This window comes from Callithrix jacchus, chromosome 13 (assembly GCF_049354715.1).
Source record: "Callithrix jacchus isolate 240 chromosome 13, calJac240_pri, whole genome shotgun sequence".
Taxonomy (NCBI): Eukaryota; Metazoa; Chordata; class Mammalia; order Primates; family Cebidae; genus Callithrix; species Callithrix jacchus.
Window position 1 is genome coordinate 44,344,765 of NC_133514.1, and position 26,588 is coordinate 44,371,352.

At 45.4% G+C, this 26,588-nt stretch overlaps 1 protein-coding gene across 8 annotated transcripts in view; it reads left to right on the forward strand.

Annotated features, from left to right (window-relative positions):
• Positions 1 to 279: 279 nt before the first annotated feature.
• CHRNB3 (cholinergic receptor nicotinic beta 3 subunit) overlaps positions 280 to 26,588 on the forward strand; it is a 99,512-nt gene continuing 73,203 nt past the window's right edge. For 3 of the 8 annotated variants that reach the window (XM_002757015.6, XM_078347653.1, XM_078347651.1), the window contains exons 1-3: positions 280 to 367; positions 2,467 to 2,598; positions 2,848 to 4,427. Coding sequence is in view for 3 of the 8 variants with exons in the window: in XM_078347651.1 (XP_078203777.1) it covers positions 4,218 to 4,427 (210 nt within the window). In the remaining 5 variants the exon portion in view is untranslated. The remainder of the gene's footprint in view (positions 368 to 2,466; positions 2,599 to 2,847; positions 4,428 to 26,588) is intronic. The other 5 variants (XM_035270445.3, XM_035270449.3, XM_035270448.3 and 2 more) reach the window with 2 other exon arrangements.

Sequence of the window (26,588 nt, forward strand, 5' to 3'; positions counted from 1 at the left end):
GGCCTCCAACCCCTTCCAGTCCTCCTCCCACCCTGGCTTTGGCCGTTTGTACCCGCCCCACGTGACCCCGCCGACCGGCTCTTCCCTGCTGCCCCGCCCCGCCCTCCGGCCTCTGCCGGCTCTCTGCCCAGCTCTTTCCGCTCTCGGCCACCCCCTCCCGCTTTGCCGGGCCTCCACCTCCCCCAGCCTCCCGCCCAGGCTCTTCCCGCTCTCTCCCCCAGGCAGCCGTTCCCTCGCGACTGCTCCGCCGCCTGACTTCCCCTCCCCCCGGCCCGAGTTAATTGTCTCCAAGATGGCGGCCGTGTCAGTTTGGGGCATCTCCGCGGTCCGGCCTGGGGCCCCCGGATCCCGGCTCTCCTTCCTGCCGGTAAGTAGCCGAGGGGCCGCCCCGGCCGCCCAGCCCGAGGCCGAGCCGCTCCAGGGCCCGCTCCGCTGCCTCGCGGGGTCGGCGGGCCGCTGCAGGCCCCGTCGCGGCCTGCGCTGCCTTTTGCTGTTCTGCGCCAGGCCTCGGGCTGGGGCGCCGTGGCCGCCCCTTCGCGCCCGCCCGCCGGGCGCCCGGCTGCCCCCGCCCGCGGCCCGCGTGCCGGGCCCGCCCTGGGGGAGCCGGCAGGTGGGCGGGCGGCGAGCGGCCCAGGCCGCGGAGCCTCGGGCTGGCGAAGTCCGGGAGCCCGCTCTCACTCGGGGCGCGCCCACCCGCTTTCCTAGCGCCGCGTCGGCCGAGTCGGGCGGCTTCCTCCCCGCTCGCGGGCGCTCTGTCATGGGCTCGGGTTCCGGCTCCGGCTTGGCCTCCGGCCGGGGATCAGAGCCGGGCTGAGGCGGCAGGCGGGGCTGACAGGCCGGCGGGTGTTGCGGTGCGAGGCGCAGCACGTGTTGTGTTGTGTCTGCCCGGCTGTCAGCCCCGCCGCCGAGGGAAGGCCGGGCGCCTGTCAACCTCGCCTTCTGGCCCGTTGCGCGACTGTCAGGCTCCCGGCGCCCCGCGCCGCCCTGGAGCCGGCCCCCGGAGCTTAGGGTGCGGAGCTGGGCTCGGGCGATGCACCGCTCTGAACTCCTTCACGTGATTTCATTGTTAACTTGTTCTCGGGGTCTGTTCCCATCGCGTGGAAACGGCGCAGCGCCGGTCGGCGAACTGCGGGGCACACGGGGCTGTGCCGATCCAAGTCTTTGAAAAGAGAGCGCGAAGACGTGTTTGGGGGTGGGGAATGGGGACGGGAAGGACTGTCGGAAGCGAGTTGCGCTCACTCTAGCCGCTGGTGTACTTTCCGGGAGTTAAGTTCCGTGGCTACAGGCGCTTTACTTTCCGAAGACCTGGAGACTGCTGACAATCCGGGCCGGAAAGACAATGAGTGACTGTCACTCATTCTTTTACCTGCGAAGCTTAATCAATTAGGACGTTGCTTCCCAGCTTCTTAAGCTCACGTTGTAGCTTCTCAAGCTCACGTTGTAGCTTCTCATTTAGTTTAGCGTAATGTCTGTATAGTGAGCTTGCTTGGGGGTAATAATACGCCTATTTCTATCCTCTGGAGACCCTCACCAAAATGAAGAATCCCTCTCCCAGGGGGGCTTCTTTTTAGGCAGCTAATTTTAAAACAAATCTTGGCTCAGATTTGAATGTTTGCTTCAGTGTTTTATTTCCTATCAGAGTTAATGGTAATATCTCTTTTCTAGTGTGTATTAGTTTTCGCTTGATTTTAATGTCACAACTAAGAATAGTTGCTGTGGGAGCCATTTGTCTACCATCGTTTATATTGTAATGCAAATGATCTCCAGAACGAGAGCCGAAGTTCCCAAAAACACTTCAGTTAAACTTAGTTTTGGAGGCAAAAGAGTTAGATTCAGAATTCAATATTTTGGTGATTAAAAAAATTGTATCTACCATATTCTTTTGTAGGAAAGGATACTGACTTTGGTTCAGAGAGACAGTATATTTGTGTTTCTGTTTTATTAATGTTCGTTTCAGAGCAGCAATCTCGAATTTATATCTTTATTATATGGGCTTCTGTTTAGACCCACAAGTAGCCAGTACATTCTTTTCTGTACTGTACATTTTGTATGTAGTATGTGCATTGACCCCAGTGCCTTCCTCATTTCTAGTTTTCCTGTCTGTGGATTGCTTATGCACAGCTTGACAGCTGTGACTCTCTTCGGCATATGGATATAACATCTTAGTTTGGGTTAGGAGAAGCTATCAGCATGTAGTTCTTCAAGTTTGAATGAAAGTGGATTATTTTTAAATTCGGTAAGCACTTTCACACTGGGCTATTTTCAGTAGTATTTTTGCTTCCATTTGAAAAGCTTAAGGTAATATTGTGCTTAAACTATAAACTAGGTGCATGCTGTATTCATTATTTTCATATAAGAAATAGCTAAATTTTCTCAATCGTTTTCTGCCTATCTTGACTGTTTTTTATCCACTCTGAATGTCTAGAATTTTGAAAGATGAAAGATTCACTCTTACTTTCATTGCAGGATTCTTTCTACTAATCCAGATACTTGTTGAAGTGCTGACTAGTTTCTTGGGGAAAGATGTGGAGGAAGAGTTCAAATTCCTAGACTGGTGAGCAGAGATTGCAGAGTACAGAATAGCCATCATCCCCTCTGGTTAGTTGTAGCTTAAGGTCATTCTTAGAACATCTCCTGTGTTTCCTCCTTGTATCCTAATTACTCATCTTTTCTTTTTTATCCCAATGGTTTATGTACATGATTGTTTGGAATGTTAATAGATGAGTTTGGAAATTCTAAAGGGTGCCTAGTAAACACTTGCTGTTTGATTGCTTTAAGATAAGGATGCTTATTTTCATTCAAAATAGGTCCTAGTAGAAAACTGACACTATTTTCATTGCTTTTCAGGCATAAGATGCACATTTTTCTGCTCTGAAGCCGGGAATGAAATATTCTTGAGTTCTTAAAACTTTATGAGGAGACCCCTGTGTGGTGCTATTGAGAAATTCATTGGGAAGTTTGAAGACATTTCAAACAACAGGTTGTTTTGGTTTCTGCAGTACAACTGTACTACAGAGGCATTCTATTTTGTGAATGGAGGAAGGTCCACCTGCGCAGTTGAGGACCTGAGCACCAAGCTCAAACCCTAGGTTGTTTCAAACAACAGGTTGTTTTGGTTTCTGTAGTACAACTGTACTACAGAGGCATTCTATTTTGTGAATGGAGGAAGGTCCACCTGCGCAGTTGAGGACCTGAGCACCAAGCTCAAACCCTACGAGAAGGACTGACGCCATGTGCCTCACTTCCTGATGCCCCTCAAGCCACACACGGTACTCCTCAGCCAGGACTGCACCATGACCTGCGCCTTTCTTGGGAACCCACAGCAACCCTCTACAAGGGCGACATCAATATCACGGCCAACTCCAAGTTGTGGTACAACTCTACCAGCAGCGTGTGCACCCTCGTCATCCCCACCTGCACGCTCAAGGACAACGGCGATTACAGCGTGCTGGTGGAGAATGAGCTGGGCAAGGACCGCAGCAGCTGCACGCTCACTGTCTACGACAAAGATGACAAGTCAATTGTAGCATCCATCGCCGAGAGTCTGCAGAAGAAATCAAAGCATCTTATGTGAGCTCCAGCCCAGCCTAGGCGTCAGGAGACCATTATGATGTGGAGCTTCTTGGCCTGTCCTCTGCATGGACCGGTGTAGGAAGCCCAGTTTGCTGTCTGGTGCTTGTCAGTGTAAACATTCAGTGAAGGGATGGAAAACTTGTATGCTGTGGTTAACTGGTTCCCAGACTCCGAGAGTCTTGTTTTACATGGTGTAAAACTTACTCAGCATCAGGATAAGGGATAACGACTCTATGGATATACAGAATCCTTCACCAGGGTAAAACTCCCAAACCCGCTTTATACTGAGTGGATTTTGGAGGCCATCAAAAAAGTGAAAAAGGATAAACAGTGTCATTCAGAAGAAAGGATATGGAGCGCAGTGTCTTCATCCCATGGCTTGGATCATAAAACTGTTTTAGAACAATTAGAGTTGAGTGTTAAAGATGGAACAATTTAAAAAGTCTCAAATAAAGGACTCAATTCCTATAAAGATCCTGATAATCCTGGGCGAATAGCACTTCCTAAGCCTCGGAACCATGGAAAATTGGATAATAAACAAAATGTGGATTGGAATAAACTGATCAAGAGGGCAGTTGAGGGCTTGGCAGAGTCTGGTGGCTCAGCTTTGAAAAACATTGAACGTTTTTTGAAAGGTCAGAAGGATGTGTCTGCATTATTTGGAGGCAGTGCAGCCTCTGGCTTTCACCAGCAGTTACGATTGGCTATCAAATGTGCCATTGGCCATGGCAGACTCCTTAAAGATGGACCTCTTTATCGGCTCAACACTAAAGCTACCAGTGTGGATGGGAGAGAGTTGTGAGTCTCTTTCCTGTTTACCTCCAGTGTCCCTTCTTCCACATGAAAAGGATAAGGTAAGAATGGCATATGCCTCCGGGTTTATAGAGCTGATGATACACGATGCTATAAATTCACGTTTCTAGGAAGTGATATTCAACTTTTTTGTTTGGGGACTTTTGTGAAGTGATCACCTCTAGTTTTTTATTGGTGAGTTCTAGCTATGAGAACTTCATAGATTTGTTCTGATACTTTGAAATATTTGAAGCCTATTATTTTGCCTGAGGAGTACGCCAGCATGAGACTTGAAAACTTTTAACTAATGCCTTACTGCTGGAAGTTGATGAGCAGCCAAATCCTGGAGACTTGAATCTGAAACAAGCAGATGACTCTGAGAACCTGTCTTTCTCTATTTTCCATTTTGTGGCAGATTATTCGTTAGACAGGAATGAGACAGATTCTCATGACCCATAGGCACAACTAAGCAAACTTAGCAATTCTTGTTTCTGCTGTTTGTATTATAGTTTTCTATCATGTATTATGGCTTTGCATATGATGAAGTCCTAAATGTTATTTATGACAGCTATAGTTACTTGGGACAGGAATACAGTATCCTATATTAGAAAAGTTCTGGAGAGCTTGGTACAGTAGCTCATGCCTGTAATCTCAGCACTTTGGGAGGCTGGGGCAGGAGGATGGCCGGAGCTCAGGAGTTTGAGCCCAGCCTGGGCAACATAGCAAGACCCCATGTCCATCAAAGATAGAAAAATTAGCCAGGTATGGGCATGCCTGTAGTCCTAGCTACTTGGGAGGCTGTGTTGGGGAGGATTGCTTGAGCCCAGGGGTTTGAGGCTGCAGTGAACTATGCTCTCACCACAGTACTTCAGCCTGGACAACTAAGTGAGACCCTGTTCTGAAAACAAAAAGAAAGGTAAAGTTCTGGAGAGTTGGAGTTTTGATGTCCAGGTGTATACTTTGTTGTGTGTTTCAAGCTGTTACTGTGTAGAGTTGAAAGTATGACTTCTTGAAGTGTAAATTTGGTGCTTGGAGATTAGGAGAATTTTGTTAGTACCTATTTTTTACATTGACCTAGTATCTTAGCTGTAAATTTACTTGAGGTGCTCCGAATTGTAGTTCCTTGGAGAGCAGTGATGCTTTAAGTTTCTGCACACCTTGGTATAAATAAATAAAATGATCTTCATTTCGCTTAAGATGATGAAGGATACTTCTAAGGGAGAGATGGTAAAGTTAACATTGAATGTATTTTAAAAATTTGAGGTTTGATCTAAATTTGTTGTATTGTTAGCAGCCCACTGAATACCTGTGGATTTTTCTTCAATAATTGAAAATTAACAGTATTTTTCTTTGATGAAATTTTTAGAGAGCCAAACCCCTGGCTAATTTTTGTATTTTTAGTAGAGACGGGGTTTCACCATGTTGGCCAGGATGGTCTCTCGATCTCTTGACCTCATGATCCACCCGCCTCGGCCTCCCAACGTGCTGGGATTACAGGCGTGAGCCACCGCCCCCAGCCTGATTTGAGCATTTAAGACTATGTATTCCAGGTAGACAAGTAATTAAAATGCTCTTTTCTGTATTTCAGTGCTGTAAGAACTCTTACCTGTAAAAACTGTTTATTTATCACATGTGGCTGAAGTTAAATATAATGATTGAATTTCTACAGTTATTATAAAATGATCTAACAGGTTAACTGCCTGGAAACAGGAAGTAATTTGTAGTTAGATTAGTTCAGTGCCATACCTGTGAATTGGATGTTACAAGTTCTTGTTAGGACAGCTGTTTGCTTTTATTTATTTATTTTTGAGATGGGATCTCGCTTGTTGCCCAGGCTGGATTGCAGGGGTGCAGTCTCAGCTCATTGCAACCTCCGCCTCCCAGGTTCAAGCAATTCTCCTGCCTCACTTCCCAAGTAGCTGAAATTACAGACATATGCCACTACGCCTGGCTAATTTTAATTTAAAGTTCCTCTCCTTTAAACTATCCAGTCAGTTCCTATGCAGAATTGATGGTTTGCTGTTATGAACCTAGATGTTCTCAAAAAAAAAAAATTAGCCAGTTTATTTGACAGTGATGGAGAAAGGAAGATGTATAGGCAAGAAGTAGTTTTAGGCATTAATTGGCTCAGCATATGGTCAATGAGCATCTACTGTGGGCCTGGCACTCTACTTGGAACAGACAGTTCTGTCTTCTCTGGGACACTAATACAGGTATTTCTATTGACCTGGCCAGCTGTAAGGTGAAGATGAAATTCAAAGACTGTGTGGAGTAACCTGAGCAAGTTCCTCTTTATTTTTTCTGATATTAATTCTAACTTTTTATTTGTGCGTGTGTGTGTGTGCGTGCGTGTGCGTGCACTTTTAACCTTTGGATGGAACTGTGTGTTAGATTTTTAGCAGCTGAGTGGTTTTGGTCTCTTTGGGAGACCAACTGTAAAAATACGTTTAAGAGGAGTTTTGTGAAGACATTTGAACTTTAGTATGTTCTTTTCACATTGATAAGTAGTTAGAAGACTCCATGGGATACTGTGATTAGAAGTTTTCACCCATGTTACAAGGGACATTTTTGAGCTAACTTTAGAATGTGGTAGTTCATGGTGAGTTTATTTGTTTAACTTGTTTATTTACTATGTGCCAGGCATTACTTTATTGCTGTATGTATATTAACTCATTTAATCCTCTAACATAACTAGCTAGTTATTAATAACATACCAGTACCAGCAGTGAAATAGGTACTGTTACTTTACAGCTGAAGAAACTGAGGCATAAAAGAGATTTCAGTAATTTGCTGAAGTCATACAAATACTAGGTGGCAGAGCTGGGATTTGAATTTGGGCAGTCTGGCTCCAGAGTCTTTCTAATAGCCTTACTGACCACCTCTTAGGAACAGTCATGTATAATGGCTATCACTGCACTCAAGTACAAAATTGCGAATGTCTTTAGTGTTAACTTCATTAACTTCATGGCACGTTTCCTGATTGTGAAAGGACAAATTTCCCTCACCTCACTTTCATTGTTTATGTCCCTTTTTCTTTTTTGCAGAAGAGATTTCAAAACTCACTTAGGACCAGTGGTAAGAATATGTCAGGAAGCAAATATTATGAATAATTAGTTTTGTATATCTAAGGTCCATTAAAAAAAAGTTTCACTTACATACGATTTTTTTTTTTTTTCCTTAAAGATAATTTCTATACTTAACTAATTTTCAGTTGTCACCAATATTTTCTGATAGGCAATTTAGGGAATCAGTTGTTTGGCTATACCAGAGTGCTTTAATTTGGGATAAAAAATATTGCTTTCCTTGAATCATGGGATTACAGGTTCGGAGGATAGTGTGTACCTGGCTTAACTAGCAACTTCCTCCTTATAAATTTCTTTTTGAAATATAGATACCACTGTAAGGTAATTTGTTCCATTTACTTAACTTATTCATTATTTAGCAAGCATTTGAATGCCTGCCATGAACAGTGCATTTAGGATTTAGGTCCTGTGAGGGGATTAAAGCAGAAATAATAGAGATACAAAATACATTTTTTGAAAGCCTTTTTTACTTTATGAACTGTATTTTTTTTTTACATTATTTTTTCATAATTAAGTGTTATGACTCTGAGAAATAATTAGATGTTTAGTGGGCAAGGCAATTATATGAGATTGTGCTGGGTCAAATGGTGTTTCTGGTTCTAGATCTTTGAGGAATGGCCACACTGCCTTTCACAATGGTTGAACTAATTTATACTCCCACCAACAGTGTAAAAGCATTACTGTTTCTCCACATCCTCCCCAGCATCTGTTGTCTCCTGGCTTTTTAATGATCGCTATTCTAACTGGCATGACATGGTATCTCATTGTGGTTTTGATTTGCATTTCTCTAATAACCATTGATGGTGAGCATTTTTTCAGAGGTTTATTAGCCACATAAATGTCTTCTTTTGAAAAGTGTCTGTTCATATCCTTCACCCACTTTTTGATGGGTTTTTTTTTTTTTCTTAGAAGTTCGTTTAAGTTCCTTGTAGATTCTAGATATTAGCCCTTTGTCAGATGGATAGATGAAATTTTCTCCCATTCTGTAGGTTGCCTGTTCACTCTGCGATTGTTTCTTTTGCCTTGCAGAAGCAGCTCTTTAGTTAAATTAGATCCCATTTGTCAATTGCGGCTTTTGTTGCAATTGCTCTTGGTGTTTTAGTCTTGAAGTCTTTGCCCATGCCTATGTCCTGAATGGTAATGCCTAGGTTTTCTTCTAGGGTTTTTATGTTTTTAGGTCTTACACTTAAGTCTTTAATCCATCTTGAATTAATTTGTGTATAAGGTGTAGGAAGGGGTCCAGCTTCAGTTTTTTGCATATGGCTAGCCAGTTTTTCCAACACCATTTATTAAATAGGGAATCCTTTCCCCATTGCTTGTTTTGTCAGGTTTGTCAAAGATCAGATGGTTGCAGATGTGTGGCATTATTTCTGAGGCCTCTGGTCTGTTCCTTTGGTCTGTATATCTATTGTGGTCCAAGCAGTTTAAAGTCAGGTGGTGTGATGCCTCCAGCTTTGTTCTTTTTGCTTAGGATTTTCTTGGCTATACAGGCTCTTTTTTGATTCCATATAAAATTTAAAGTAGTTTTTTATAATTCTGTAAGGAAAGTCAGTGGTAGCTTGATGGGGATAGCATTGAATCTGTAAATTACTTGGGCCGTATGGCCATTTTTACAGTATTGATTCTTTCTATGCATGAACATAGAATGTTTTCCCATTTGTTTGTGTCCTCTCTTATTTCCTTGAGCAGTGGTTTGTAGTTCTCTTTGAAGAGGTCCTTCACAACCCTTGTAAATTGTATTCCTAGGTATTTTATTCTCTTTGTAGTAATTGTGAATGGGAGTTCACTCATGATGTAACTCTATTATTAGTGTATAGGAATGTTTGTGATTTTTGCATATTGATTTTGTATCCTGAGACTATGCTGAAGTTGCTTATCAGCTTAAGAAGATTTTGGGCTGAGATGATGGGGTTTTCTAACTATACAATCATGTCATCTGCAAACAGAGACAATTTGTCTTCCTCTTTTCCTGTTTAAATACGCTTTATTTCTATCTCTTGCATGACTGCCCTGGCCAGAACTTCCAATACTATGTTAAACAGGAATAGTCAGACAGGGCATTTTTTTGTGCCAGTTTTCAAAGGGAATGCTTCCAGCTTTGCCCATTCAGTATGATATTGGCTGTGGGTTTGTCATAAATGGCTCTTAGTATTTTGAGATATGTTACATCAATGCCTAATTTATGGAGAGTGTTTAACATGAAGGGGTGTTACATTTCATTGAAGGTCTTTTCTGCATCTGTTGAGATAATCACGTGTTTTTTGTCTTTGGTTCTGTTTATGTGATGGATTACATTTATAGATTTGCATATGTTGAACCGGCCTTGTATCCTAGGGATGAAGCCCACTTGATTGGGCTTTTTGATATGCTGCTGGGTTCAGTTTGCCAGTATTTTATTGAGGATTTTCACGTCAATGTTCATTGGGGATATTGACCTGAAATGTTCTTGTTTTGTTGTGTCTCTACCAGGTTTTGGTATCAGGATGATGCTGGTCTCATAAAATGAGTTAGGGAGGAGTCCCTCTTTTTCTATTGTTTGGAATAGTTTCACAGGGAATGGTACCAGCTCCTCTTCATACATCTGGAAGAATTTGCCTGTGAATTGGTCTGGTCTTGGGCGTTTTTTGTTTAGTAAGCTACTAATTAATTACTGCCACAATTTCAGAACTTACTATTGGTCTATTCAGAGATTCAACTTTTTCCTGGCTTAATCTTCAGAGAGTGTATGTATCCAGGAATTTATCCATTTCTTCTAGATTTTCTAGTTTATTTGCATAGAGGTGTTTATAGTATTCTCTGATGGTAGCTTGTATTTCTGTGGGATCAGTGGTGACCTCCCCTTTATCAGTTTTTATTGCGTCTATCTGATTCTTCTATCTCTTCTTTATTAGTCTGGCTAGCGATAGCGGTATATATTGTTGATCTTTTCAAAAAACCAGCTTCTGGACTTACTGAATTTTGTAGGGTTTTTTATGTCTCTATTTCCTTCAGTTCTGCTCTAGTCTTAGTTATTTCTTGTCTTCTGCTAGCTTTTGAATTTGTTTGCTCTTGCTTCTCTAGTTCTTTTAATTGTGATGTTAGGGTGTTGATTTTAGATCTTTCTTGCTTTCTCCTGTGGATATTTACTGCTATAAATTTCCCTCTAAACACTGCTCTACCTGTGTTCCAGAGGTTCTGTTACCTTGTGTCTTTGTTCTCATGGTTTAAAAGAACTTATTTATTTCTGCCTTAATTTCGTTATTTATTCAGTAGTCATTCAGGAGCAGGTTGTTCAGTTTCCATGTAATTGGGTGATTTTGAGTGAGTTTCTTAATCCTGAGTTCTGATTTGATTGCAGCTGCCTGTTTTTATATGGCCTTTGAATTAAGAGTAGTTTTCTTTTTTCAATTTTTAATGGCTGAAAAATTGTAAATGATTAAAATATATATTTTATAATGGAAAAATTGAGATTTACATTTTTGAGTCTATATTGGTTATTCACAACAAGTAACTATCCCCAGGGACAAATCACCCAATTTTTAAACCAAAAAATCAAACACAGTGATTTGCTTTCAATATGTAGAACCCAGATGTCTGGGCAGATTTCAGAGTCTTCATGAGAGATCTGAGAATTCATCCACACATCAAGAAACAATGAATAAATATGTCCTACAATTATGCATGAATCAAGTATAAGTGCTGTGGTGATTTATAAAAGAAACTCACTTCAGGGTTTTACCTTTTGTTGTCTGTGCTTCTTTTTTTCAATCTGCCATTTCTATCAACTGTAATGGGAGTCACCACCCTCCTGGATGGCCTCCTGCCACAGTGACTGAGCATCACGGCTGTGGCATTTAATCTCATCATGGAACAAATGTTTGCCATTGGTACTCGCCAAATCCAGAGCATCTGAACACTTGATTCAGAGCCCCTCCATTTCCACAGTCTTTCCAATAGAATTATCTAGCTTTGTCTGTATTTTGACTATATTTTCTTGTATAGTCACAAGAAATGAGTATGGTGAGAATTTATTTTGAGTCTCATTCAGAAGTTTATTCTAGAAACAGATTATATTTTGAGTCAACTATGAAGTGGCTACTTGCTAACAGAAGCTTTCTATTTGCTAACAATGAATGGCTGCCTCGAGCTGCAGTGAGCTCCAAGTCACTAGAAATTTTATTTATTTATTTATTTATTTTTATGGCTGGATACAACCATTTATCACAGTCCCTACAGATGGGATTTCTACCCTGGGTGGCAGATTACCTCTAAATTCTGATAACCTTTAAGGTCCCTTCTGATTCAAAATTTATTGTTCTAAGATAAGGCCCAGGAGCATTTTTCTGAGACTGCCCCAGAAAAACATTTAATAACTCCAGGCAAACAATGACTCTTGTTCATCATTTACCTGTTACTGCCGCCTGCCTCTTGCTTTCCATTAAGTTTGCAAAGAGTAGAAGATCTGGCTTGTGGGCTGCAATTTAATATGTGTGCAAAAGTGATATCAGAATCCTGCTGTTAAGAGGGCTGTCCTCCAAGGAACAGGGCATGCTTTATTAGTTCCTCATCAATTAAGCAAGCGAAACCTCCAGCCTTCAAAACAACCGTGTCTCAGTGGCGACAGAGAGAGATGATTTTGTCTACAAGAGCAGAAATCCACTGGGAACAATGAATGCCTCTGTTCCACACGGGGGAAGGGTGGGGGTCATATCCGCCCTAAGCAGCTATTTTCAGTGACAGAGAAAAATACCCTTCCAAGGGAGGGTGTGACAAACGAGGTGACTGGGGGCTTCCCCAAACTCCACATTGTCCTGCTCCAAGATTCTGGTACATGGCACTCTGTAGGAACACACATGGGGAATCCCATACAAAGGAACATGCTTTTCCTTATGAGAGTATTTTTTCTTAAAAAATGTCATGGGCTGGGCATGGTGGCTCACTCCTGTAAATCCCAGCACTTTGGGAGGCGGAGGCAAGTGGATCACCTAAGGTCAGGAGTTTGAGATCAGCCTAGCCAACACAGTAAAATCCCATCTCTACTAAAAATACAAAAATTAGCCAGGTGTGGTGGTGGGCACCTGTAATCTCAGCTACTCGGGAGGCTGAAGCAGGAGAATCGCTTGAACCCAGGAGGCAGATGTTGCTGTGAGCCAAGATCATGCCACTGCACTCCAGCCTGGGTGACAGAGCAAGATTCCATCTTAAAAAAAAAAAAAAAAGTCATGGAGAGTAGTGACGTCTATATCTCAACATAATCAGTGCAGAAAGAGTTGAGAATTCCAAGGTATACCAGGTGTGGCATACAGGGATGGAGGAGGATGATGGCTATCAGGTGTTACTATGGGACATAGTGAGAGGCGAGGACTGTAAAGAGGTAATGCTAGAAAATTAGGCTGATGCCTGGTCATGGAAGCCCTTGTGTGCCAGATCAGATGCTCCTGCAGGTGTTAGAGAGCCAGAAAAGGATTATGTAAAGGGAAGTGATGTAGACGCAGCTCTGTCCCCCACATACTGCAGAAAAGACTTGGATGTTCCACAGGCTTCTGAAACCCAGAAAAGAAGCTTTAATTGGAGATATTAGTTTGGGCATCATTAGGGTGTAAGTAGATGATAAAGTTTGAATGTTTGTCTCCTCCAAATCTCAAGTTGAAATGTGATCCCCAGTGTTGGAAGTGTGGCCTACTCGGAGGTGTTTGGGTCATGGGTGCGGATCCCTCATGCATGGCTTAGAGACATCCTTGAGATGATGAGTGATCTCTCCCTCTGTGAGTCCCCGTGAGAACTCACTGTAGGGCAGATCCAGGCACCTTTTCTTCCTGCTCCCCTCTCTCGCTCTCTTTCCTACCATGTGCTATGCCTGCTCCCCCTTCTCCTTCTGCCAAGATTAGAAGCTTTTTGAAGCCTCACCAGAAGCAAATGCTGGTGCCATGCTTCTTGTATAGCCTACAGAAGCATGACACAGATCAGCCTCTTTTATTATTTTTTAAAATGTATCTAGTTTTGAGACAGAGTCTCACTCTGTTGCCAAGGCTGGAGTGTTGGAGTGTAGTGGTGGGATCACAGCTCAATTCAACTTCTGCCTCCCAGACTCAAGCGATCCTCCTGCCTCAGCCTCCCAAGTAGCTAGGATTACTGGTGTGCACCATCATGCCTGGGCTAGTTTTATTTTTATGGAGATGAGCTTTCACTGTATTGTCCATATATTGCCTTTTTATAAATGCCTGACTATTTTTATCTTTGCAGAGACAAGCTTTCACTGTACTGTCCATATACTGCCTCTTTTCTTTATAAATTGCCCAGCCTCGGTATTTCTTTACAGCCATGCAAAATGAATTAAGGTAGTAGGTGACGAGATCTTGGAAAGTACGAAACCACCCAAAGGAATAGAAAATGAGACGAGTATGGAGAAAATCAGGATCCTGTGAGTGAGATCAAAAAGCAACACATGAATCCATACAAGAGTGACCGGGAGAGTCAGGAGAGCAAGGGGACCCAGAGAAAGACACCACCAAAGCACCACAGAGTGCCACCTTCTTCCATCCAAGCACCTCTTCCCATCTGGGAGATGGAGAAGGAGGTACTTACATGCAGGCAAACCTGAATCAAGGGTGACCTCTCCTTGGATATCAATTTTATTCTTGGAACTAAAGAAAAGAACACGCATATGGAGAGAGGGGATGCTGAAGTGGACATGGCCCTGGTCTTGGTGCCAGAAGATTGCCTTCTGATCTCTGTTCTGTGTGACCTTGGGAAGGGCACTTTACCCCTCGAAGCCTTTATTGTCTCGTCTGGAAATTAAGGTTGTTATTTGGTATGTTCTCTACTCTCAACTCAAACAAAAGCCATTTCTATTAGGAGATGAAATTGACAACGGTCTCTCCAGCCAAGTCGAACCAACAATCGCCATCCTTCCCACTGCTGGAAGTGTATTTAATTTAATGCAAGTGGCAAGCTATTTCAAAAAACATTGTGTTTCCTTTTCTACCTTAAACCTGCCATAATGTACAGGCCCCAGGTCACATCTGGCTGTAATATAAAAATTATAAGCTCTGTTCCTTCTGATCAACAGGAGGAACATTCCTCTTGGACTTCTCTACTTTTAAGAACATTCTTAAAAGTCTTGAATGAATCATTACATTCAAGCTTCCACAAGCTCATTTTTGGAAATGCAGTATTTCAGAGCACAAATAGAACGGTTTACATGCACCTTAAGTCGGGATTTGTTGACATCGCAAGGGAAAAGATGAGACACATTTGCTCATCCTCTGCCAGGAGAGTTGCTCTGCTGTGCAGCAAGCACATGCAAAGCTCCAACCCACATCATGAGAAATTCTTGTGCAAAACCCCAGACACACATATCTCAAGTTACTGCAGCCCAGATCTCTGTGTTCCAAGATACTCCTGGCCAGAGAAAAGGTGAAACAATAATTCTTGCTGGAGAGGAGGGGGGAGGCTCTTATAACAGATAAAAACAATCCTCATAAAGAAATCTTGGCTGGCCATGGTGGTTCCCACCTTCACACCTGTAATTCCAGCACTTTGGGAGGCGAAGGTGGGCAGATGCCTTGAGGTCAGGAGTTCCAGACCAGCTTGGCCAACATGGTGAAACACAGTTTCTGCTAAAAATAAAAATAAAAATAATTAGCCAGGCATGTGACATGCACCTGTGGTCTCAGCTACTCGGGAGGCTGAGGCAGGAAGATTGCTTGAGCCTGGGAGGTCGAGACTGCTGCAAGCTGTGATTGTGTCACCCACCCAGCATGGGTAACAGAGTAATACCTTGTCTCAAAAACAACAACAACAAAAAAGCAAAAAACAAAAAGAAGTTTCTGACCCCTTTTTAAGTGACTAAGCTACCTCTGCGTAAAGTTGTATAAAGGACCAACTGTGGCTTGACGGTCACAGCGCTGAGACTTGAGTGCTTGCCATGACCTTTCCACGCATCCTGACCACCAGTGAAGGCAGAATTAAAATACTGAAGAAGTGTTCCCTAGTACTACAATACTACCAGCCCATAAAACTGAGATGTATTGGCGATGCATTCTGCAGGTGTAGTATACATGGAGTAGCTGCTGAAGAATGTGTGTGTGTCTAAGGAGTTCAACAGCAGGCATCGCCAGCCCAGCCCATGAGTCCTGGTGTGGTGTTACTACTGCCTCCATTTCCTGGAATGTGTGTATAGTCCAGGGGCCTTCTTCCTCTCTTTCCATCTGGAAACAAAGTCACTCAGCCTGGTGTCAAGAGAAATTGTAGCAAATAGCAGCAGAGAGAGACCAGGTAGACAGCAACATCTGTGAATTGGGATGAGCCAAACCCCAATGCTGCTGTGTCCCCATTTCTTGTATTTTTTTTTTTTTTTTTTTTTTCCTAAAATTGGGTTTTGCCTCTCTCTGGTGCCTTCTTGATTAGTTTAATAACTGACCTTCTGAATTCTTTTTCAGGTAAATTAGGGATTTCTTTCTTGGTTTGGATTCATTGCTGGTGAGCTAGTATGATTTTGGGGGGCTGTTAAAGAACCTCATTTTTCATATTTCCAGAGTTGGTTTTCTGGTTCCTTCTCATTTGGGTAGGCTCTGTCAGAGGGAAAGTATAGGGCTCAAGGCTGTTGTTCAGATTCTTTTGTCCCACTGGATGTTCCCTTAATGTAGTTCTCTCCCACTTTTCCTAGGGATGTGGCTTCCTGAAAGCTGAGCTGTAGTAATGGCTATCTTTCTTCTGGATCTTGCCACCCAGCAGTTCTATAGGCTCTGGGCTAGTACTTGGGGTTGTCTGCACAGAGTCCTGTGATAGGAACCATCTGTGGGTCTCTCGTGGCTGGTGGGTAAGAGTAATTCTATGAGGTCTGTAGTTTTGTTTGTTCAATGCACTGTTTTTATATTGGTCGGCCTCCTGCTGGGAGGTGGTACTTTCAAGAGAGCATCAGCTGTGGTTCTACGGGGAGAATCAGGTGGTGGGTGTGATCCCAGAACTCCCAAGAGTATAGGCCCTTTTTCTTCAGCAGTAGCTGAAGGGTGGGAAGGGAAGGACCACCAGGTGGGGGCAGGACTAGGCATGTCTGAACTCAGGCTCTCTTTGGGTGGGTCTTGCTACAGCTGCTGTGGGAGCTGGGGGTGTGTTTCCCAGGTCAATGGAGTTATAGTCCCAGGGTGATTGTGGCTACCTCTGTTGTGTCATGCAGGTTGTCAGGGAAGTGAGGAAAATCCAGGAGTTGCAGGCCTCACCCAGCTCACACGCAACCTAAAAGGCTGGTCTCACTCCCACATACCCTCTCAAACAGCACCCAGTCTGTTTCTAGGCAGTGGGTGAGCACGGCTGAGAACCGGCCCCAGGCTAGCAGCCTCCCAACTGTGAAAGCAAGTAGGGCTTTCATGCTTCCCTGTCTGTGGAGTCTACATAGCAGATTCATGCCCTCCCCTGAGTTCTGGCCAGGAGACTTACTTGGTTTGGAATTGTTACATAGTTCAGCTAGTGGTTTACTTCTCCCCATTGTCTTTTCCCAGTACTTCTGGCAGCCCTCCCCAAGGACCCCTGTGAGGCAAGGCAGAAATGGCTTCCTAGGGGATCCAGAGAGCCCATGGAGTCTTTCCCACAGCTTCCTCCACCCCTGTATTTTGCTTGGCTCTCTAAATTAACTCAGTTCCTGGTAAGATCAGAACCTTCTCCCATGATCTAGACCCTCGGTTTCCCAATGAAGGTGTGTGTTCAGGGGTGAACAATCCCCCTTTCCCACTTCCACAGTTTAGGCACTTACAGTATTTGGGGTGTCTCTTGCATCCTGCAGGAGCAGTCTGCTTCCTTCAGAGGGTCTGTGGGTTCTCCTGGCATTCCTGGTTTATTCCTGCAGTCGTTCTGTAGCAAAAGGTCATGATGTGAGACTCCACATGCTGCTCTGTCTGTCCGAGTGGGAGCTGCCAGTGGCTATTTCTTCCTTCAACCGCTGTTTTTTTTTTTTTTCTTGAGACTGAGTCTTGATCTGTCACCAGGCTGAAGTGCAGTGGCACAATCTCAGCTCACTGCAGTCTCCACCTCCCGTGTTCAAGCACTTCTCCTGCCTCAGCCTCCCCAGTAGCTGGGATTACAGGTGTGCGCCACCACACCCAGCTAGTTTTTTATATTTTTAGTAGAGGCGGGGTTTCACCATGTTGGCCAGGATGGTCTTGATCTCCTGACCTTGTGATCCACCCGCCTTAGCCTCCCAAAGTGCTGGGGTTACAGGCGTGAGCCACTGCACCCGGCCAACCGCTGTTTTTTTGCTGTGAAGCCCAGGCAGCGGGAGTTCATGAAGAGGGTGTTGAACAGGGACCAGACGACGTGGTCGCACATGGAGGTCTCCCTGTGGATGCGGATCATCGTGAATGTCGGGGGTACAGGGTTGTGGGGCACCCCTGGTGCAGCCACCTCTTGCTCCTCCTTCGGCATCTCAGTCGGGGGGACGGTAGGTTTGGCGGGAGTGAAGAAGGTTTGGACAGAGTGGTTCATGGTGTCCAGGGAAGCCCAGCTGTGGTCGGGTTGCTGGGATGCTTCTCAGTGGGGCCTCCCCTTCCCCGTTAGTTTGGATTTCTCATCTCCGCTCAGGTGTTCTTAAAGTGACAGACAATTCAAGTGAGAGGGTGTCAGATATAACTCACCATTCTGACATGCTTTCTTGGCTCCTGACTGCCTCCTCCTGGCTGGTTTGCCACTAATGGTTTCCGGGTTCTGGGGTGCAGGGGACCACTAAGCTCCCCTGAGAGGATTTTTTCCAGGCTCTTGGTCTCTCACTCACCCAAGAATGGGAGAGGGGACCACGATGCAGTGCACTCACAAGTAATATTGAACTCCAAAGAGTTTTTGCAGAAAGTGATTTATTTAGACAGAGAGGAAAAAAAGAAAGATGAGAGAGAGAGAAAGCTTCCACGAGGACTGTGGAAGGGGACCGAAGTATGGAATCCCGGAGAGGAAAGCAGCTTCCACACTGCGTGGAAGGGAACCCCAGAGGGGGACATCCCTGACAGAGAGAAAGCTTCCACAAGGATGGTGGAAGGGGACCCAAAGATGGAATCCAAGGAGGTGAGGAAGAAGGGGACTTTTAACCTGGGAGGAATTCCCACCTTCTCCAAGCCCCCTGGCCAACGAAAAAAAGTTCCTTTAAAATTCCGCTGGAGTGCTTGACCTTTGGTCCTTTCCCAGGTGTGTGCGAAATTTAAACAAAGACCTCTAATCCCTGGATGGAGAAAGAGGGGAGGGGGCAAGGTTATGGCACTGGGAAGGTTTTGCCTTTGAAATTACGCCCCCTTGTGGATCCAGGAAGAAAATGCATTCCCTCAGAACCACAGGGCCTTAGGTGAGGTGGACACACTGCCCATAGGGGTGAGCAAGGAGGGAATTTCCAAACCCAAGAACTGGCAGACCTGGTAGAAACTGCTGGAGAGAGAACAGTTACTTGGGCTCAAGTCTAGAGATTGTGATGTGCCTTGCTTTCTAGAATAATAAAAACCGTGTATGCCAGCAAAAAACAGAATGGGTGATGCTAATGGAATGTCGTTACAACACACATGTATGTATGTTTATACACACTTATGCACACATATGCACACACAGATATATATTATGTGTGTGTAGTTATAACTGAGGTTAAACTGCTAGGTGATAAGAACGCAGTCCTACTTTTCTACCTTCTTTTTTCTAACATCTTTCAAACAGGATTTTTAAAAGATATTTAATTATTTTCAATAATTAAAAAAATTTTCAAACAACGAATATGCAGGCTGAATTATTTATCAGTAACATATTTTACATTTGGTTTTAAATAAGCAATGTGTTGTATAGATATTTTAACATTTTAGATGTGAAAGTAAACATAGCTGCTCCTCATTTTTGGAAGAGTGGATTTACAATATATGTATTTGTTGCAAGTCGTGTATTTAAATTACTTAAAAATACATCTTTGGTAATCGTTTTTAAAAATAAATTTGTGGCACATTAGAATGTTTTGAAGCAAACTTGCTTTTCATTTTGTATTCTCTAAACACCAAAATTTTACTTTGAAGGATTAAAAAAACTACAAAAATATTTATATCTGACCTATAAAATAAGTAACTTAGATGGAATCATTTGAATTTGGAAATTTTTTTATATGCTAAATTTGAAGCATCAATGCCATTTTGTTTTTACAGATTTTCCTTGAAACATTATATTGGCTACTGAAAAGAGTATGATCCTTTATGAAAGGATTTTAGTGATGCAACTTGTGTATGAGGTACATTAGGAAGCATTGATTCCTGTGTTCATTCACTAACATTTAATGAAACAATTTATAACAGGGCCACAGTAAGTTCTGGGAGTGTGGTCAGACATGCCTCCCTCCTCATTGGACCCACAAGAAGCTTTCAGGGTTCCTGGAGAAAGATGCCCAGGGTGCAGAGGCCAGGGTGGGGAATCCAGCACAGGGGGCCTGGCCTCACAGGGGAGTGGGAGAAGCCTTCCCATTCCATGTGCTCCAGTGCAAGGCCCACAGGAGCCCCATGAGTAAGGCCAACCTAGACCCTGCATGGGGGATTCCCTTGACAGCGAGGGAAGGGCATGGCCTGAGGAGCTAAGGGCCCTGGCGTCAGAGACCTGCTGCGGACTGGGCCGCTGCTGTGGTTGGGCTCTCTGGTTCCAGAAGGGATGGGGAGTCATGGCGTCCCACTCCTTTCGCAGTGGTGTCATCTTCGCGCAGTCCACCTCCTTCCCTTCTTTCTTCTGTCGCAGCTTCATCACTGCCTTCTTGGCGATGAGAATCTCCAGCAGCTTCTGCACGTCAGGGTGGATGAATGTGCACTAACCTGCCTCCATCTGCCTGGGTGTGGGGTCTCCCCAGAAGGAAGGCTCTAGGGGGTGGTTGGGAAGATGCTGTTGCTGGAATTTGCCATGTGAGCAGGTGGAGAGGCCCCACGTGGTGGCAGCCTCCTTTTACCAGGAGAGGTCCCCAGTGGGCTTGCCGGAGCGCCCAAGGCCAGAGATCACCATGGTTGGAGCTTGCAGCCACCGCTGGTGTGGAGGGGAGCTGTGGGGGCTGGGGCATGTTGTGGAGCCACACGGAATTCCAACCAGGCTGGAGGGACGTGGGGGTGGAGAGGAGGCCACGAGCCTATGGGGCTGTGGTGAAGGAGGAACAAGCGCATGTGTCCGGGGTGCACGGTGTTTTAGGGGAGGCAAGGGCTCCGGTGGCCTGGCGGCACTCAGGGTTGAGTGTGATCCAAAAGGCTCTGAGGAGGTCGTCGGGCCTGGTGACAGCGTGGAGGCCAGAGGAGCCAGGGAAGCTGGTGGGGACGGGCAGGATGAGGGGCCCAGCAGCCGCATGGGCCAAGTCAGAGGTAGGAGGAGGAGCTGGGACCTGTGCATGTAGGTGGCCTGAGGCAGGGAGGTGGGTGAGGTGGGGAGATGGGCTGGCTGGCACTGCAGTTTACCATATGTTCTTTATCCTCCCACGTCGCTTTTTCAGTCTCCTCAGCCATGCATTGCTACCTATCGCCCCCATGTTGTTTGTGAATCCTTCCAAGGATAGGCGGGGACGTTTAGCGGGTGAGGGCCCCTCATCTGTGCCCCACCTCCATTGCTTGGGAGGGACCAGTGGCAGCTGCTGGGGTTGCCCTGACCGTTTTGCTTGTTGGGAACTGTGGCCGGCAGCTCTCGGTGGAGGGGAGCTGCCTACTACTGGAGCCGCAGGATCCTTGCGCTGGGTCTCCTTCCCCCGGATCTGCAAGCCTGAGGAGCTGGGTAGCTGCTCTTTCTCCAGCACCTGAGAGGCCACCTTCTCTGGCCAATGGGAGCAGTCAGGAACTGGGCCAGGGAGCACTGCTGGAGCTGGGTCAGGCTTCCCAAAGGGAAGGACGCCTCCTGCAGGGCTGTGTGCACTGGGCACTCCATGGGCCTCGGATTGGACACTTCCCTTTAAGGCCCTGGGACTGCAATTGAGGGAAGTGAGGTTTCCCTGAGTCTCCAGGGGCCTCAAGGTAGATGCTGTTGGTTCATTGCCACAGGGGCCCCCTTTCTCCTTCCTCCTGCCCCTGGGTCTCTACCTCATCATCCATTGGTTCTTCCATTGGTTCTTCCTGCTCTTTTTCTGCTATCGCCTCCATTGGTTCTTCCGGCTCTTCTTCTGCTGTTGTCACCTCCATCGGGGCTGGCACTTGTAACAAAGGCAGCCTCAGCCTCACGGGGCTTCTGCGTACAAAGTGCCTTGCAGACAGCATGACTTTCTTCCTTGAGGGGGGCCTCCACACCAGATGAGGCAGGGCCTGCTGTAGGGCGCTCAAGGTCGGGGTGAAATTCCTTCCGGATGCTAAATGGGGCTGAAGACCTCCGTGATGACTCAAAAATCGAGCAGGGTATCGGGTTCCCAGGTGAGGCACACTCGCAGGAGCTGCAGGGTAAACCCGGCCATCCGAAAAGTTTGAAGGAACAAGAGGAGACCATTAGGGTTGCCACTGCTGCCGGGGCCTGCGGTGGAACCAGTAAAAAAAGCTCCTGCGTTTTCCCATATTGTGGGAAATTCCCACAGACAAAAGGTAAACGTCAGTAATGGAGAGTATACTCGTGAGTCTACACACTCGTGAGTCTACACCTCAGTGTATACCCGCTAGTCTGTGGCCAGCCACCACTTTATATCTTTAATATTTTACCACCTTGGAATTTACCACTGGGTGGCTGGGCTCTTATGACATCACAGTGGGGCTGGTGACAGAGCAGGCTGTGGGGCAGTGCACAGGAGCCCAGCAAGAGCACTACAAGTTGAGTCAAAGGGCACAGGGCGAGGCTCCCCACCCATCTAACTGGACTCTAGCCCCACGGATGTTCTGCTCCTGGGGGGCAGGTGTGTGGCCCTGGATGGGCCCCACCGTGGGGCTGTGGGGCATGCGTGGCTGATCTGCCAGAGCCCTTCCCACCTGGTGCCTGGCCCAGGTGCTGGCTGGCACCCAGTGGCCATGTCTTGGCCAGCCTTGTCTCCTGGGTTACAGGGCCAGACCCTGCTGGAAGCAGAGCTCAGGACTAGCCAGATCCTGCCAGGCTCCCGTAGGGCCTCAGCGCCTCTCTGCCGCCTGGAGCCAGGCCCGCCTTCTCCGTTGTGGTCCTGGCCTCTCCAGGCAGATTTTAGGAGAGGATGCGTGCCCTGGCTTGACTGGCTGCCGCCCCTTACCATTTCCCTTCCTGGCAGGCAGGATCTTTACACAGCTCCAGATCACCCCACACAGAGGAAACTGGGCCCCAGCACCTGCCCCGGGAAGGGCTGATGAGCCAGGGCCGGGGCCTGTCTCCCACAAAGCCCTGGCACTCTCCTGAGCCTGTCCTTGACACTAAGCCCGGTGTTGGTTTGTGCCCTGAAGCCTTCTGCCCACCCACAGATGGTCTGGGAGCTGGGCATGGAATCCTCTGCACACTCTCCCCCAACCTGCCCTGCCCTGCCCTGCCCTGCCCTGAGGGACCATGAGATTTCCAATCACAGGAGCATTTCTCCTAGCTTAGGAAAAGTGGAAACCAGGGGAGGAAAACGAGAGAATCTTTCTCTGTAGAGTAGGTGAGGGTGCAGTAGAGGGGCAGTGGGAGGAGGAGGCTGAAGCAGAACCCCTCCCTCAGCTCCAGCCCTGGGTCCCTCCACCCCACTGGCTCTACCAGATCCTACTCCAGCAGCTCACCCTGTCAGAGACAGGCTTCGCTCCATTTTCTATTCTGTCCCCTGGGACACCGGTGTCATCCTGTTCTCCTTGTCCCCTTAGAGAGCTAGGCCTGAGCCCACCCATTTCATAGCCTTGGAAAGTCTGAAATTCTCCCAGTAATTCAGGTCATTTCCTAAGGATTATTTCAGAATCTCCTCTGTTCCCGTAATTTCCCCACACCCTACGTTTTCTACTTTCATCAACCCAGGATAGAGCTTTGAAATTCACAAAACTAAAAAGTATAATGAAAATACACATGACATTTTTAAAATTAGGAACATAATTTTGAGTTACCCAATTATGGAGATTGCTGTAACAAAAACACAAACACTTTGACAAATTATGTTCAAAACAAGAATTAAGCCTTTACTTGTTGTCTTTACGTCTTTTATATGTTGCCCTGATCCAGTTCTTCTTACTCTGCCCGAAATACAGTCCTCATTGTCCTGGGTTTTGGAACATGTGCGCTGTGACTATAAGCTAGGGGTGGCTTGGGATGATCTGAGGTCCAGTTCCTGTGAGTGGAGAGAGGGTCTGGGTACCCACTCTCTTTAAGATAATTGGAGTGTACAGTACAGTGGGCAGAGGGATCGGTGGTGGTCCCCAAGACTATCCTCAGATTCAGGGACACTTCATAAAAACTTTCAGAATTCAGAAAAGCTATTCTACACATGGTTGTAGTTCATGACAGCAAAAGGACACAGAGGACAATCAGCAGAAGTAAAGAGCACATTAGTCAGGCCAGGCACGGCGGCTCACGCTTGTAATCTTGAACTTCTGACCTCAGGTGATCCATCTACCTCAGCCCCCCAAAATGCTGGGATCACAGGCGTGAGTCACCATGCCTGTCCTGGGTTTCTTTATATCTTTAATATTTTACCACCTTGGAATTTTTTTTTTCTTTTTACTATAAAAAGCATATACCTCTAGAAATTATGAGATGATATATTCATAAAATGTGCTAGTCTGCTACAAAATGCCGGTGTATGATAAACAATTCACAACTGTCTACTTTTCTATTAAAGTTCTCTGCAAAATAAAGGTTACAAATAGATAAAAATTATATGTAAATGAAACTACTAGAAATAAAGGTGAAAAGAAACAAATTTGAGAGAGGGCCCAGTGGTTCACACCTGCAATCCCAGCACAGTTTTGCTCTGTCGCCCAGGCTGGAATGCAGTGTCCTGATCTTGACTCACTGCCACATTAGCCTCCAGGGTTCAAGTAATTCTCTTGCCTCGGCCTCCCAAGTAGCTGGGAGTATAGGCCCGTGCCCCCATGCCTGTCTAATTTTTGTATTTTTAGTAGAGACGGGGTTTCATCTTCATGTTGGCCAGGTCAAGAGTTCAAGACCAGCCTGGCCAACATGTTTGGCCAACATGGTGAAACCCTGTCTCTACTAAAAATACAAAAATTAGCCAGGCATCGTGGCACATGCCTATACTCTCAGCTACTTGGGAGGCAGAGGTTGCAGTGAGCCGATATGCCATTGCACTCCAGCCTGGGCAATGAGAGGGAAACTCCATCTTAAATAAACAAACAAACAACTTTGTATGCTATGCAAAAGATACAAGGAATTTAAGGTGGGTTTTTGTTAAGGGAAAAAGAGTATTTTTTCCTAAAGTGGTTGTAATAGTGGTTATTTAAAGGTTGTTCTAGAAGAAGCAAGAGAAAAGTGTACAATTGAATGGATATAAGAAGCTGTAAAAGGTTCATGGAAAAGAGAAAGAATCTTACCTCATGTGTTCAAGCTGATCACAATGAAGTGGATTTACTTATAAGGTATTAGAATGAGCCTTAATGTCAACAGCGCACTGATGCAAAATTAGAGTTTAGTTTTCTCTCTCTTAAAAGTGACAATATGGGCTGGGTGCAGTGGCTCACACCTGTAATCCCAGCACTTTGGGAGGCCAAGGCGGGTGGATCATGAGGTGAAGAGATTGAGACCATATTGGTCAACATGGTGAAACCTTGTCTCTGCTATTAATCTTTTATACCATATTTTACTGTACCTTTTCTATGTTGTTAGAAACAAATGCTTGTTCTTGGTGCTGAAAAGAACTAGTGCTCAAAGAATTTTCTCAGCAAGGCAATTTAATTCTACAGAAGGATGTGTCTCACGGATGGAACAAGGGTGAGAGCACATCTCAACAGGGGAGGGGGAAGGTTTCTTATCCCTGATGCAGGTATTCCCTACAGCTGTGTTGTTTCCCTATTGGCTAGGGTCGGACTGCACAGTCTAAGGTAATTCTGATTGGCTATTTTAAAGGGAGCAGAGGTATGAGCCAGAGTGGCGGGGTGAGCAGTTTGTCAGGAAAGACAGTTATGGACCAGGTAACTAAAGGTGACTCAGGTCAGAACAGGTGACCAGGGGTGACTCAGGTCAAAGCAGATAACCAGGGGAACAGATGTGAAAAGTTGTTTACTGATACTAGAGGCAAGGGGCCAAAAAGAACCAGGAAGTTAAACTTTAAAATGGAGAAAGAAGAATGACAGAGCTGAACATACTGACATACTGATTACTTGAGGAGAAACTTGGAGCTCACTATATTTAACATATGTGTAGATAACCTTAGATACAGAAATACTTATGATTGTGTTTCAGTTGCCTACAGTGTTCAATGCAGTAACATGTGATACAGGTTTGTGGCCCAGACGCAAAAGGATGTACCATATAGCCTAGGTGTGTAATAGGCTATATACCATCTAGCCAAACTGATAAAATTGCTGAATGATGTACCCCATTAAGCAATGCATAACTGTATTTCGCCTGCCAGTTTGCTCCTCACTATTCCCATCCCTTCAATGAACGTTGCATAAAACTCTTAAGAACAAGATATTTTACATCCCAAGGGACTCACATCTGGGCAAGTGTTCCAGCAGAGTATGCCATAGATGTGAAAATTGATTAAGATTTTAAACTCCAGCCCAAATGTTAAGTGCATATTCAATTGCAAATGTGCCTGCTTTGCATTCCCTCAGGCCCTAGTGTAGTATTCAGGTGCTAATCAGAACTCACCGAAACAATTGTTGTTCATTCTATTCATCTGTAACTAAAATCTATTCAAATTGTTAATACAGAGAAGCTTTCAAGGAGCCAAAAGGGAACATACTTCAAAGTGAAGAAGCAGCTGTAGTTCATTACAGGTGTGAGCCACCATGACTGGCTTTGTAATTGTTCTGGGGTACCATAGATCGCTATTCATGTAAGATGGCAAACTTAATCTATAAATATGTGATTTCTGATGGCTTCACCAGCTAGCTGTTCCCCCATCTCTCACCCTCTCCTGTAGTCTCCCTAATCTCTGCGACACAATGATATTTTAGGCCAATTAATAACCTACAATCGCCTCTCAGTGTTTAAGTGAAAGGAAGAATCCCACATCTCTCACTTTAAATCGAAAGCTAGACACGATTAAGCTTAGTGAGAAAGGCATGTTAAGAGCTGAGATAGGCTGAAAGCTGGGCCTCTTGTGCCAGTTAG